The sequence below is a fragment of the Leptodactylus fuscus genome, chromosome 5 (genome assembly GCF_031893055.1).
Source record: "Leptodactylus fuscus isolate aLepFus1 chromosome 5, aLepFus1.hap2, whole genome shotgun sequence".
Taxonomy (NCBI): domain Eukaryota; kingdom Metazoa; phylum Chordata; class Amphibia; order Anura; family Leptodactylidae; genus Leptodactylus; species Leptodactylus fuscus.
Genome location: NC_134269.1, coordinates 19648138 through 19663891, shown reverse-complemented (window position 1 = coordinate 19663891; position 15754 = coordinate 19648138). Strand labels below are relative to the sequence as shown.

Below are 15754 nucleotides of genomic sequence, written 5' to 3'. Positions count from 1 at the left end.
AAGGGGAAAGGGGGGAGAGACAGCCCAGCCAAGAAAAAAAAAATGTCCAACCCATGCCAACATCAGAGCTGGCACCAAAATGGCAAGCGAGTGTAAAAAAATAAAAAGAAAAAAAAAGTCATATCTAAAAGAAATAGAAAAAAAACTGAGGTTCTAAATAAAAAACAAGGCAAAAAAGGAGAGAAAGACAAAAAAATAATAAACTTACGGCACTTGGGTGAAAAAAAAAAGAGACATCCATGCTGTCTCTCCCTCTTGCACACACGCACACACACTCTCTCTGTCCCCCCCTTCCTGTAAAAATGTATTGCAGGCTGACTGCAGCTGAGAAATCTACAGGCTGGCTCGCAAAGAAGATGGCAGGATTCCAGTGTTCCAACGCTGACTTCCCTGCATTTCGGACTGGGTGTTAGAGTAAAAGCAATTCAAGGAGAGGAGAAAGGATCAGGAGATGTAAGGTTTACCAGGCGCCTTTTTTTTCCCACCATTTTTTTTTTAACTCTCTATTTTTGTCCTCAATAACCTATTTCTCTCTGCTGACTCTCTCTCTAAGCAACGTCCTCTCTTTCTGTCTGTTTAGTCACTTTTTTATTCTTTTGTTGAGTTTTTCCTATCTTTTCTTTTTTTTTTACTTTTCTTTTTGTTCCCGTACAAGAATTCTAAAAAAAAACTTTTGTCTGATTGGAAACTTAAGGGTTGTGTTTTTGTTTTTTTCCTCTCTCTTTCTCTTTTGCACCCCGTTGGCAGAAGTGTGTCTTCCTCTGTCCTCTCTCTGGTATGTGCCATCTTAATATTATTAAGTCATCCGAGTGTGGTTTTTTTCTTATTTTTTGTGCTAAAATAATGTGGGTGGCCTTTGCTATGGGGATCGCACAAATTGTAAGCAAATCTCGTGTCCTTTTTGGGTTGGAGATATAGTCCAATATCCCTCAATAGTGTCCCGGCTCTGCTTGATGCTTGCATTACCCTGAGAGACCCCAGGTATTAGTGAACTTTACCCTGGCCCTGGATTCCTTGGACAAGGCCAAGTGTATGAGTATACGCAGACTTTCATTTCATGATATAAGTGAACTATGTACAATATGTGCTTGTCTGTATAATCTTTGTTTTGTTTTAATGCTATGGAAAAGCAATGGTATTTAGACTGTATATGTGAAATGTACGGGTGTGTATTTACATGCTGAAGTGTATAAATGTGACTCTACACACACATATAAATTATATAATATATATGTATATAGTGCATGTGTTTAATGTATGTCTCTACCCGTCTACATCCATACTGTCTAAATGATATATACGGGCTGCAGACACTTATATGATCACTGTGCTTTACCAGCTCCCTGGTAGACCTGATCACGAGAAAAAAGTTCTTGAGCTATAACCGGACATGCTGAGTGGGGTACAACAAAGTGGGGTGCAAACGACAGGCAGAATTTGTGTGCAACCTGTTAGACACTGATCCCTGTAAAACTTCCCGCAACTATAGGACTGACTTTTTTGGCGGAAGGAATCCTTTCGCTTTATTTCTTACGATCAGTCCAACTATGCCACACTCGCCCGAAACGTGCCTATGAAATATCTATGTATCAGACTAATAGGCATGTTCGTGTCACCTCTGGCAATGCAAATTCCTATAGAGCCTATGTGCACGTCTCGCAGAGCAGTCCGTGTCATGGTACTCAGCCCCCTAAGCTGGAGGTGACAGTCCTTTGAAAGGTGCCGGTCACTACGTGTCACTATTCCCATGTCCATGTGGGGGGGGGAAGGGGGACCCGACAACTTCCATGTGGAAACGCTAGGACAACAAACCAATTATAAATAACGTGTTATTAATTATCATTGCTGGTGTTAGGCTGCCTATTCCATAGATAGAAGTGATGTACTGTGGATGATCCAAGAAGAAAGTAACAGTATATAGCAACATATGGTAGACAGGATTTAGGACAGACGTTCCTATTGTGACAAATACCACGTGCAAATTCTGCTTTAAAATATTTATGTCTGGCTAAATGCATTTTACATAATAATGATATAGACCAGATATAATGTGCATGGCGAAAACTTGACGGGATTATTCATTCAGTATTTGGAGTGATAGTTGGATGCTTGCATAATAATAACTTGGTCGTGTTTCTTAATATGCAATGTTATATTATATTTATATATATAAATGTACTGTATATACCTATCTAAATATACATATATATATATATATATATATATATATATATATATATATATATATATATATATACCGGTATATATATATATATATATATATATATATATATATATATATATTTATATAAATTTTATGCCTATATATATTATATCAAGGCTTGTACTTCTATTATTTTGCACCACTTTTTATACCTCCTGCACTTACCTATAACCCAAAAACCTATATGAATCCATAAATGTAAATGTACAACTACTATCTAAGCTCACCCTCGCAATCGAGTTTAGGTATCCGCATTATATAGCACGTAGCGTTACCCCGTGGAATGTGTTTCACAGTTCTCATTTGTGCCAGAAAGTCCAAAATGTAGAATAGATGAAGGTATAGTTTATATAAATGGCACCCGGGGTTTATAGAATAGGCAGGAAAACCCTATACGGGCCGTGTAAATATTTAAGAATAAATCACGATACAGTAGTTGGACCTCAACTTTAAAAATAAACCTTGAGGAAGCAGAAAGACGCATTTGACTTTGCGCTTAGCTAAATGTCCAACCTCAGCAAAGATACGAAAGGAAAACACAACGTGGATATATTTCCATAAAAGCAAAAATGACTGCTCTTTTCTACAAGTCTGGGAACTTCTGTCACTACTTTCCTTTTCTTGCATTAAAGTGACAGTGGCCTAAAAAAAAGGAAAACACAACCTCATGTAATAAGGAGATTCTATGATAATACTTATATGTGTTACTGAACAAATACAGATTTTTAAGGAGGCGATAGAGGACAAGAAGAATGAAGTATGGGGACACCAGGAGATGTAGAGGTTATGGTAAAAGGCAATAGGTGGTATTTCTACTAATAAGAGAAGATACAGTATGTGGGGCAATAAGTATAACAGACGTATGGTAATATGGAGAGATAGGTGGAGGTCAAAAGTGATGTTATATGGAGTAATAGGGAGTCACATGATAAAAGGCACATCCCAAAATTCTGGGCCCCAATGCAAAATCTGTGTCAGGGGCCCCACTTTCCATGTCCTATCTATGCTTTATTATGCTGTAGAGGGGCCTTTGGGACCCCTCAGCCTCTAGGACTTGGGAAAGGATATATGGAGTAATATGGGAAAATATAGAGAGAGGATACATGGAGTAATAGGAGGAGATATAGGGAAGGTATTTATGGAGTAATGGTAGGAGATGAAGAAGAGGATATATGGAGTAATAGGAGGAGATATAGGGAAGGTATTTATGGAGTAATGGTAGGAGATGAAGAAGAGGATATATGGAGTAATAGGAGGAGATATAGGGAGAGGATATATGGAGTAATGGAACGATATATAGGGGGAGGATATATGGAGTCATAGGAGGAGATATAGGGAAGGTATTTATAGAGTAATGGTAGGAGATGAAGAAGAGGATATATGGAGTAATAGGAGGAGATATAGGGGAGGATATATGGGGTAATAGGAGGAGATATAGGGAGAAGATATATGGAATAATAGGAGGAGATGTAGGGGAGGATATATGGAGTAATAGGAGGAGATACAGGGGAGGATATATGGAATAATAGGAGGGGATATAGGGGGGAGGATATATGGAGTAATAGGAGGAAATATAGGGGAGGATATGTGGAGTAATAGGAGGAGATATAGGGGAGGATATATGGAGTAATAGGAGGAGATATAGGGAGAAGATATATGGAATAATAGGAGGAGATGTAGGGGAGGATATGTGGAGTAATAGGAGGAGATATAGGGAGAAAATATATGGAATAACAGTAAGAGACATAGGGGGAGGATATATGGAGTAATAGGTGGAGATATAGGGGAGGACATATGGAGCAATATGAGGAAATATAGAGAGAGGATACATGGAGCAATTGATGAATATATAGGAGATGATATATGGTGTAATAGGAGGAGATATAGGTAGAGGATATATGGTATAATAGGAGGAGACAAGGCAGTGGTTAGTAAGAGTATTAGGAGATATTGGGTGGAATTTATATGGAGTGATAGGGGGATGTTATATGGAGTGATAGATATATTGAGAGGATATAAGGGGTAATAAGAGAACATATAGGAGATGATATATGGAGTAATAGGAAGTGATTATATTCAGCAATATGAAGATATGTTGTATATATGGCTATGGCTATACGAAGAAAGTTTGTGTAGTATACGGAATATATAGGAGTTATAGGTTATATATATAGGAATATATAGGAGTTATAGTTATAGGTTATTGATTTGAAAATAGTTAATATCTTTTCTTCCATTATTTAATCCCTTGAAATAATAAAAGTATTTCACATTCTTATAAAGCGATACCTAGCCATTGGGGTTCAGTGGTTGCAGCCAAACACAGGACCCTGGCACTATTAGCCCCTGACAGCGCCCTCGCAAGCTAAATGGTGGCGTTTTTACTTTTACTGAGGAATGCCACCACCAAAGACATGTGGCCGGTGTCTCATCTAATTAGATATATAGACATTTTACAGTCTGGTAGTATACAGTAGACAGTATTTTATGTCTGTTTTAGAACAATGGGAATAAATGGGTACATACATTGGCAGTGAATAACATTGGTTAAAACACGTCCTGCTTTTGCTCATTTTTTCTGGCCTGATGAACCCAATACATGTCTATGGGGTCAATTTTTAATGTCCATTTTTTGGGCGATGTATCAATTCAATGATGCTAAATATAAATGAGAGGGTTAGGTAAAATCCAAAATGACCAGTGAAATTCACCCTATTTTTTATTAACCAATGCAAAATGGGGGTTTAGGATCTGACACACTGCCAAAAAACTGAATAAGTGACACATTAATGGGAAAATAGAGGCTAAAAACTGAGAGTTTCATACATTTTTAATGTTCTTTTTTTTGACTGTCATGCACATGTAGCCTAAGGGACAAGAGTAAGGCCAAGTCTCTACGCTACAACAACCACATGTGGCTAAACCCCCATCCACATCAGTGTATATATAGTGGTGTAATATCACAGTTTTACCCACAATATCACATGACAATTAAATTGATTAAATGAAACTGTGGAATTAATGGAAAAATGGAGAGTTAATATTGTATTACAAACCCCTGTACTAGGCAGTATGTTCCAAGTCCAAAATAGACCCATAAATAAGACCCATGTGCCCTCAAAGTATTAATATAAGAAACATAATAAATATGAGAAGCAGAAAAGACAATGAACAGTAAGATCTGTAAAGACTTTACTAAACCACAATTCTCTAGAACAGGGTCCCCTGTACTGCTAAGAGAATGAAGCAGCGATCGTACATATGTGCTGGTGCTCCATTCATCTCTATGGCACTGCCAGATTAGCTATCTCCAGCAGTGATAAATGGAGAACCAAAAGACCTGCCTGACTGCGGCGCCATCTACTCAAGTGAAGGGCTGTGAAGTCGGTAGGGCAAAGCACAGACTCTGACTTCTCTATTCTTCCACTGTCTGACTTTGACTCCTTCACGGTCAGGCATAAGCAGTAAAGATCCTCTAATTCATGAATGAAGCTAGTGACGGAATTCGTATGTATAAATTAAAGAATATCAATAATTGTATAATAATATTTAAAATAATTAAGAATTTTATTTTGACGTTGGAGTCGGTAACTTTCCATCCAAAACTGGTACCGAGAACCGCCATTGTCTCCACTAGAATCCCCAAATGGATAGGCAACTTGCCATACCCAACCAAAACACTTGACCTATACAATGGTTCCACTAAATCCATTCAACCATACGACTGATCAGTAAACTAATCTTCACATCTATAAGACAGATCTACATGTCCATGCACTAGGCCATACAGCCATAACCATGATCTGTAAATTCCTGGTACAGGTCTTCATACCCCTGAGCTGTACAAAGGGTTTGTACCATACAGATAAGATACAGCTCTGATCAAGCCGTGTCTAAAATATTTTTCAGGTGGAAGAAAATAAGGAATGCGTAGATAAATATAAGTAGAAATCCCAAGACCATTCAGCCATGTAGAACATACATGTCAAGTATGTGACATTAGTAGAGGGAAATGTATACAAAAAGAAAAATATTTCCAGCCTGGTCATTACTTCAAAACGAAGAGGACACTTACATATAAATATATTTACAATTCTTGTAAAGTATGTTTTTTTTTTTTTTTGCTATAAACAGAAATAATAGCAACGCTCATCTACATGAATGGTGGTTATCCATTGTACAAAAGTAAAAGGCAAGGCAAGAGCAAATAAGGAAGAAGGGGTTCTCTCTCTCTCGAAATGGTAGTCAAAATATCGAGATAACTAAAACCTGTTCACCGAGGACTTGCCAGATCATGGTGCAGTCCATCACCATTGTGTTTGACCCATTGACTACATAGTAATGGAAATACTAAACATAAAAATTCACTTTGGTGTATAAACAGAGGTCTGTTCTCCGGAGGAGTCAATTCCTCATTAATATTGGCAAGTCAAAACTCATGTATTGCTACGTGGTCTAAAGAACCAAAATTTAGAAGTTCTAAATCGAAAGGCAAGTGAAAGTGTTAGGAGCACATCATGGCTCAGCAGATTAGTAGTTCTTGGACCTATATCAGTAGAAATAAATAAATTCCATGTTCTAGGCTTTCTGAAGGAGTTGAGGTGCTTCGGGTTCACTGGTTTTAGGGCATCACATTGCGTCTACATCATCTAAAGTACAGAGTGATCTAAGTAACTCTAGGAGCAACCGGCTATATCTCGCTTAAGGAATGGTTTCAATAGACAAGTGTTCTTTTCTTCAGAATAGTTGGAATACCAAAGAGAGTCTCCACTACTGGCCAAGGAATGATTGACAAGCCAGGTTCCCAAAATACTTAGTCCAAAGCAAATGCTCTACCTCTAAAGGTATAGGGCAAACATCTAGTCATGGTTAGGCCTGAAACCTCAAGTACTACAAATCTGAAAATTTAGATAGGATTATGATTGTTATATTGGTAATACACATAAAAGTTGTGCAAATCCACTGATTTCGTCACAATTAGATGATGGACTTAGGCCTTTCTTTACACGACCATAGTGGATTTACAGTCCGCAAACACTTATGCACATTCTCCGAACTATTACTTATCCTATATGATTTCCTAAACTGGTCTGTGTTGCAAATGCCGCCAAAAATAGGACTCGCTTCATAATTTACAGTCCTGGAATACGGCACATACACACGGCTGCAAAAATTGCGGTTGCGTGTCTGGGCCCATTCGAATGAATGGGATGATAAAAACTACATGTGCATGAGGCCTTAAGATTATAGGGAACTTTGGATGGTAGTAGAAGCTAGAGGAAAATGGTGAATTTCATGAATTTGATTTGTTCTTATAAAAGACAAACCTCTTCAGAGTGATCTATTCCCCTCTCCCCACTAACATCTCCCCACTAACATGGAATCTGTCAAATATATGTTTATGGTGGAGTCAAGAGAAATAGCTCTTGTCCGAAGAAGTGTTCAGCCAATAGCTGTTTCAGGTTGTTCACTCATGAGCCCAAAATACTTCAATAGGGTTGAGCTGATCTTGAGATTTCAGGATCGTTTTAAAAATCCGATTTTCGATCATTTTCCAGACGATCCCGATCGTGAAATTTCGGGATCCGATCTTTCTCGATCGCCCAACCCTAATTGTCAACCTCCATGACAAATGATGATACCTACACTTGATCGATCTATCCCCTAGATCAATCCCATTGAATCTTAATTCTCATTGCCCAGTTGGGCTTGTTTTTCAATAGTCAACCAATATCACAGCATAAAATCTGGCAGAATTGAAAAGAAAAACAGATCTAGACCTATCATGGAGTCCTACAGATCTCTAGAGTTGACCACATTTTAGAAAATGTCTCTTTCATGATCTACGTTCAGCTCTCCCTGTATCCATATATTCTATATAACGCTGGTTAGATTAGATATTACGATTCTTGTGTTGCCATATCTAATCATTTACTGCATTGTATAAATGGTGCCAAGTTAGGACTGTGTCACAGCCGCTGCTCACTCCCCTCTCTCTCTTCCTTTTGCTCTCTCTCTTCAGACCGTCTGTATTTGTGTTTATTTTGACAAGACTTGCCCCCCTACTTATGCACGCCCCCTCCCACTGATCGCCATGTGTGAAAGGAAAGATTAATCCCAGCCAAAATCTGATCTGGACTCTTAATTAATTACTGTGAAAGAGCTGGATCTGTCAGGACTGCATTTTATAGTAATGCCGAGTGTCTCATTATAATAGGAATGCATTTATATGCTTGTATTTAGTGCTTGAGCAGCAAAGCTAGATATATGGTTAGCAGTTTTCTACAAAATATATCATGGCACTCCGATGGTATGTTCAGGGACTGGCAGGCGTTGTGGATATTTGTGACTGTGATGAATTGACTTTTTTATGTATATTAATAATGCATGAGAAAAAGGATGATAATTACCATTTAATATATAAGCTATATTTACAGCTCTGGTTACTATCATGGGAAAGGTTTAGTCATGTGACAGGTGCAGACCAATCGTGGTTCACTGACCTTGTCTTTAGAACGCAAGTGCCCTTCACTAAAACACTTTCTAATACATAAGCATTTCAATATCCCTTTAGGTTTTAGAAAAACTACACGATAGTATGCATACATTCTGCCCTAGAATAGCCTACAACTATAAATACTGTATAGTTTTTCTGCTACATAATTTTACTACCAGTAAAAGGTCACCAGTGCCATCCCAGATTTAAGTCAGAAGTAGCATATGGAGACTACTGACTTTTCAGGCCATATTGTGGTGAAGAGATGTTCAGGGTTGGCTTTAGTTGCCATTCAAGGAAACCAAGCATTGATCTTCCAAAAGGTGGCGCTAGAGCAAGTCAACTTTTTTGACTAAGGAAGACATATTTGCGTATTTTTCCCAGAATCCTTAGAAGGGCATGAATATTCTATATTATTTTTTCTTCATTTGGGATGAAGATATTACTTGACTTGCCTAATTCCAGATCATGCCATTAGAGTAAGTTCCCCTTTTTCTACCAATCCTCAGCTGGGCATATATAACCTAAATTATTTCTTCTTCTTGGAACTAATAGTTGGCTAACTTTACTCCCAGATCATCCCACTAGCTTTCTGGTAAACCAAGACTTGATCTATAGGGATCTGTCATCCAAAATGTGTTTCTAGAGGAAGTTCTTCTTTTTCCATGAAGGAGGATCTATTTACATATTCTTTTCCCAGAATCAGTAGAAGAGCATGACTATTCTATATTATTTTTTCTTCACTTGGGATGAAGATATTCTGGCTTGACTTCAATTCCAGATCATACGATTAGGTTGCATAAAAACCAGGAATTGATCTATAGGGATTAGTATCAGTTCCCCTTTTTCTACCAATCCTCAGCTGAGCATATATAACCTACATTATTTCTTCTTGGAACCAATAGTTGGCTAACGTTACTCTCAGATCATCCCACTAGCTTTCTGGTAAACCAAGACTTGATCTATAGGGATTAGAGATGAGCGAACACTGTTCGGATCAGCCGATCCGAACAGCACGCTCCCATAGAAATGAATGGAAGCACCTGTGATGCTGACTTTGCCGGCGGCCGGCCGGTGTCACAGGTGCTTCCATTCATTTCTATGGGTGTGTGCTGTTCGAATCGGCTGATCCGAACAGTGTTCGCTCATCTCTAATAGGAATCTGTCATCCAAAAGGTGGTGCTAGAGGAAGTTCTTCTTTTTCCATGAAGGAGGATCTATTTGCATACTCTTTTCCCAGAATCAAAGCTTTAGTCATTCCATAGTAATGTAGAGTAGTGGTAGCCTGAAACTGTGTAGAGATCTCTCAGCACAACCTAAATAAATAGACCAGTGGACAGAGTTTGGGATCTCACAAACCAGTGCCCATCCTCCGATGCCAGGAAGAAGCTGAGGAGCACAGAGACTAGATGAATGCTACATTTTTAAATTTTAATTTGCCACTAAAGATTGAATAACCTGTCATTTCTATTGTCATGTCCGTTTTGGTATATGCAAAATTTTAGTAAATTTTTTTCTTAGAATTGTACATTTTGCCATTTCTCAATTATTCCTCTTAGAGCTGTATGAAGAAATTGGCAACTGGTTGTCACCAGTTGTGGAACTAAGAGCACCTCACTGTGTAGATACACGCCCCTTTGACAAATAGAATGGTGACACCCACTTGTCAATTTTAGCTTAAATTTGAAAAACAAAGGAACAGTACAAAACAGTAACAGTAATGGAATATGAAAGGGGAACAACACAGAGAACTTTGGTTATAAACAAGTTTTAGGACAGTGAACAAATTCTATGATAAAAAGATGAAAACAGAGAACACGGAAATGGACAAGCTATATATGGTTTGGGAAAAAGGGAGAAAACTTAAAAGTAGACATGAAAGAAAATCATGATGGAGGTGATCACCAAAAAATCATAAGATGAGAGTCTCAAGCTGCTAACTCAGGCATAGATCCAATGAGACTTATCTATTTTGGGCCTTATCATCCAGGAATTTCTAGACATGCCAAGGTCTGAGGTCAACACATGTCTGGGTCATAGGTCTCTGCCCTCTCTGTTCATGTCTGGCTGTACGGAGGAAGTACCATGGAGTGACAAGAAAAGTAATTAGGAGAAATAGACACCATAGAAGAAAATGTTATATGACTGCATAATGGAAGTTATAGGGAGGATGGATAGAATAATAGGAGGTGATATAGGTAGAGACTATCTGGAGAGGTTACAGGTGCAGGAAAAAGTACGTGAACCCTTTAGGTTTTACTGGATTTTTGCATTGTTTACCAACTTGCAAATAGACAATACACAATCTAACTAAACTAATAACACACGACCAGCTGTATTGCCATATCTTTCATTTGACCACATTGGGTAAAAATCTACAATTAAGGTAGAAAAAGTAAGTGAACCTGCAAGTTAATGATTCTTTAACTGTTACTTGGCTAAATGTGTTTCAATGAAGGAGACTGAAGGTCTAGGTTTCACAGGTACTTTACCAGTTAAATAAAGGCACTCAAAGCCTGGTTCCTGACAAATATGCTCTTCTCAAGAAAGATTATGTAATGCTGACAGCCTGTGATTGATGGTATTTCTGCTGTCCTGGTGGTCATACAATACTCCCTCTTCCCTCTGCGCCCTCTCCCATTTCTCTTGAGCCATTCCTGCCTCCTTTCCTCAGCTGGCAGAAGCTCCCATAGGGTGCACGCGGATGCTCCTTGTATCTCTTAAATCTCCAGCCCACACCAATTCAGTTAATCCAAATATTAATGGCAGCTTCCTCTATGGAAAGGCACTTGAGCAATCAGGTAACTCATGTCAAGCAAAGTCATCTGTCTTCATGCTGTCGGCCTGTGTTTGACCTGCACTTGGATATTGACCTAAAACTTGACCTGCCTACCCTGACCTGTATACGTGACTGTTAACCTGTGCCACCTGTCCTGACCAGTGCTTGACTACGTGATGCTGAGCCTATGCCTTCTGTTACTAGCTTGTACTTGGCTTCCAACTCTACTGGTGCTGACAGCTTTGACCACAGACTGCTTGTTCACTTCACAACCGTGCAAGACACCTGTGTCTCTAGACTTGCCTGGGTCAGATGTGACTATAACCAAGACTATCTCAAGAAGTAACAACATGGTGGTTTCTTTGCAGTTCAGTACAGATTACCAAATGGTGGTTGAAGGGTAAATACTGGGGGACCACTTTGAGAGTAACGCCAAGGCAAACCATTTAAGTGACATAGTAGATCCAGTATCGCTGTGAACCATGCGTCAAAAAATAGAAAAACAACTTCTTGGAGACCTTAGAGAGAAGTTATAAAAACACTTGAAGCTGAATAGGACTACAAAAGTATTATTAAAAACCTGGGTGTACATTAGTCAAAGGTTAGACAAATTTCCACTAAAGGAGAAAATTTAGGACTGATGCTACTCTCCTTTCCTGTTAAAATCCCTCTATGAATACAATGGCAATTCTAAAACTGGTGAGAATCCAAGGAGAACACCAAAAGACCTATTAAAGAATCTGTAAACTGGAGAAACCTCTGTTCATGTGTCCACTATTAAAAAAACATTGGCCATGAATGGTGTACAGGGATGGACAACACAAAGGAAGCTCCTGCTGTACAAAAATAAAATCAATGTAGCCTTTCTCAAGATTCTCCAACATCATCTGGACGTTCCACGGTGCTTTGGGGAAAGTGTTCCGTGATGAGACAAAAGTGGAAGTGGGGCAGCAAGACAATATCCCAAAATGTATATAAACTACACAAAGATTAAGAAAGAATATTTGTGTATGGGAATGGCCAAGTCTGAGACCTGACCTTAATCTCAGAAATTCTGTAGCATGATCTAAAGAGCCCTATGCATACAGGACATGCCACAGAAATGAATAAACTTAAACAAGTTTGCAAGAACTGATCCAAAATTCCTCCTCAGATTTGTGCAAATGTTAGGTTCCACCATATGGCATGGTAGGGATGACTGCTACTACAGGTTATTCAATTCACTTACCTTTCGATAAAAGTGACTCGGACCCCTGCACATAACAAAACCCTGTCTGATGTTGTATGCTTATTACAATGATTGGTAGCTGGTGTTTTGGTATAGAATATATAAGAATAGAATGTATAGAATAATATGAGGCAATAAAGGGAGAGGAAATGTGGAGAAATGAGGGGGGTGATTTCTGGAGTAATGGGAGGAGATATAGAGGATATATGGAGTAGTAGTAGGAGATATAGATATTGCTTTGGCAATGCCAAATGCCTATTCAGAAGTGGCAATAAAGCTTTTTTTTATTTGATTTGATTAGAGAGACGATATATGACATATAGGAGAGGATATATGGAGTAATAGGAGGAGATATAGTAGAGGATATATGGAGTAATATGAGGAGATATAGGGGAGGATATATGGAGTAATAGAGGAGGTATAGGGGAAGATATATGGAGTAATAGGAGGAGATATAGGAAAATATATGGAGTAACAGATGATAAAAGAAGATGTAATATGAAATAATAGCATGAGATATAAGGTAAAGATATACGGAGTAACAGGATGTAAAAAAGGGATATGTTATATGGAATAATAGGAGGAGATATAGGGAGAGGATATATGGAGTAAGAGGAGAGGATATAGGGGAGGATATATGGAGTAATAGGAGGAGATATGGGAGAGGATATATGGAGTAATAGGAGAAGATATAGGAGAGGATATTTGGAGTAAGAGGAGAGGATATAGGGGAGGATATATGGAGTAATAGGAGGAGATATAGGAGAGGATATATGGAGTAATAGGAGGAGATATAGGAGAGGATATATGGAGTAATAGGAGGAGATATAGGAGAGGATATATGGAGTAATAGGAGGAGATATAGGAGAGGATATATGGAATAATAGGAGGAAATATAGGGGAGGATATATGGAGTAATAAAGGAAATATAAGAGAGGATATAAGGAGTAATAGGAGGAGATATAGGAGAGGATATATGGAGTAATGGGAGGAGATATAGGGAGAGGATATATAGGATGAAATACAGTATGGGAAATTGATATAATTAATAACTATTATGAGAAATTGAAGAACTTTTTATCAATACAAAATAATCTTTCCATTTCGCTTCACTCGGTTATCCCCTAAAACTAAATTCCTGAATTGAACAACCCACCTCAGGATATTTCAGTCACAACAATAGTAGTTTTAGGGAGCTATTTCTGGCAGTTACAGGGTGTGACAAACAGAAGTGACAGATAAAAAGAAACAGACAATTTAGTGGTTAAAAAAGGTAATAAATCAAATGAGGACATGAGGAGAAATGTCTTGTCCCATGAGCCTCTGACACTCCTCACTCTCAGGCTGTCTGTAATATATACATTTACCACAATGGATTTTTGCTTATAGAGATATTCAGTTATTCTTTTTGGTGTGAGAGTTGATATTTGGCATCATATCTGGTACTTTCATTACTCCTCTACAAATTCCAAATTTCATACATGTCTCTTTTCTGTCTCTATTGAGTCGGCTGTCTCTTAAACTCTTTGCACCTTTTTTTTTCTATCCATTGTTAACTCTTTCTCCAAACTTTAACTTTCAGAGTCATATAAAGACAAAGAAGCATTCGAAGAAAGAGACATCCAGAGGAGTCTACGGAAGGAGAAAGATTTTCCTGTACAGAGAGAAAATGCGAGACCCAGCATGAGACATCTCTGAACTCAACTCGTAAAATAATACCCTTTGCAAAATAGGCCGCAGAGCAAGAGATTTTAGAAGAATTTTGCATTCTCAGAGACATTCAGACCTACGTATAAAAGTGTCAAAAATAATAACAAAAAGAAATCATCTTGGACTGGAGACACTTCCGAACAAAATGAAACAGTCATAGACTGTAGCCAGGGAGAGAGAGAACAAGAGACATCCAGACTCGTGAGGAACAGAAGAGATGTACTCACCATACTGTCTGACTCAGGTAACCTTTAATACTTCTTTTAACCCTCTCTCCTTATGACTGTTTTATCTCATGTCTAACATGGAAATTCAATAATTTTCTTTGCATGATTTGGACTATACGAAATACATTGTGGTTTGATGATCTGCTTAGGGCGTAACCTTACAATTTACACTTCCCCTACTTGTCTTATCCTTGGAATATCACAGAATATCAACCATGATCTGCCGTATTGATAGTAAGGAAATATGAATTACCCCTAAAATGAGGAATTTGGCAATTGATTATGGGATTTTGATTGGGTTTTTTGCCTTTCTCTGGATCAACATCGCAAGATCATAGGCTAAACTTGGGCTTGTACCCAACTGACCATGTTACTACATTACACATCGAATGAGTTATTCAACAAATTCTGTTTATGGGGACGAGTGACTTACTGCTACCTCGGCGGCCTGCATTCTCTGCCATGTCCGTGCTTTGTTAATACTGTTATATCCTATAGGTTCTCTGTCTGAAATCATACACCTTATGCTACCAAGTAACATTTCTCTTTAAGATGAGATGGTTGGTAGTAAAAAAAACAATATGAAGTCAATAATGTGAAAATTATAGTCCTATAGATGGATAGTTAGATAGACAAATAGCTGGAGAATACACAGGTAGAGAGAAAGAAAAGAATTAGAATTGCAAATAGAAATGCATTTCCTATATTGAGATAGGTGACATGGCCTTATACAAAGAACATCACTCAGCATGATGAATTAATTTTCTAGAAAAGATAAATTATAATAGTGGTTTGAGAATAAAAATTAGGCAGGATATGTTAGTACATTTCTAAGTAATAGATACACAATATTTAATTACAAATGTATATAGAGATATGAATGAGTAAATACGACATAGAAACTATCATATTCATATTCCATATAGGATACCAATGAACTCTTTGGATAGGAATTCCTATTGATAACTAATATATACTAATACTTGTTTTGCTTTTAGAAGCTAAAGTGTTGGCTACTTTAAGAAGAATGTGTGAGTTATGGTTTGCCAAACAGTAGATGGACAGAAAGAAAATTTTTCAAGAAAATAAA

General features: G+C 37.9%; 1 protein-coding gene across 4 annotated transcripts in view; it reads left to right on the top strand.

Moving 5' to 3' along the window:
- The first annotated feature begins 284 nt into the window (after positions 1–284).
- Positions 285–15754, top strand: part of NFIX (nuclear factor I X) — a 143107-nt gene continuing 127637 nt past the window's right edge. The window contains exons 1-3 of one of the 4 annotated variants that reach the window (XM_075272556.1): positions 285–453; positions 748–775; positions 14310–14681. In XM_075272556.1, the coding sequence (XP_075128657.1) occupies positions 14655–14681 (27 nt within the window). In that variant the 5' untranslated portion in view covers positions 285–453; positions 748–775; positions 14310–14654. The remainder of the gene's footprint in view (positions 454–747; positions 776–14309; positions 14682–15754) is intronic. The other 3 variants (XM_075272555.1, XM_075272560.1, XM_075272559.1) reach the window with 3 other exon arrangements.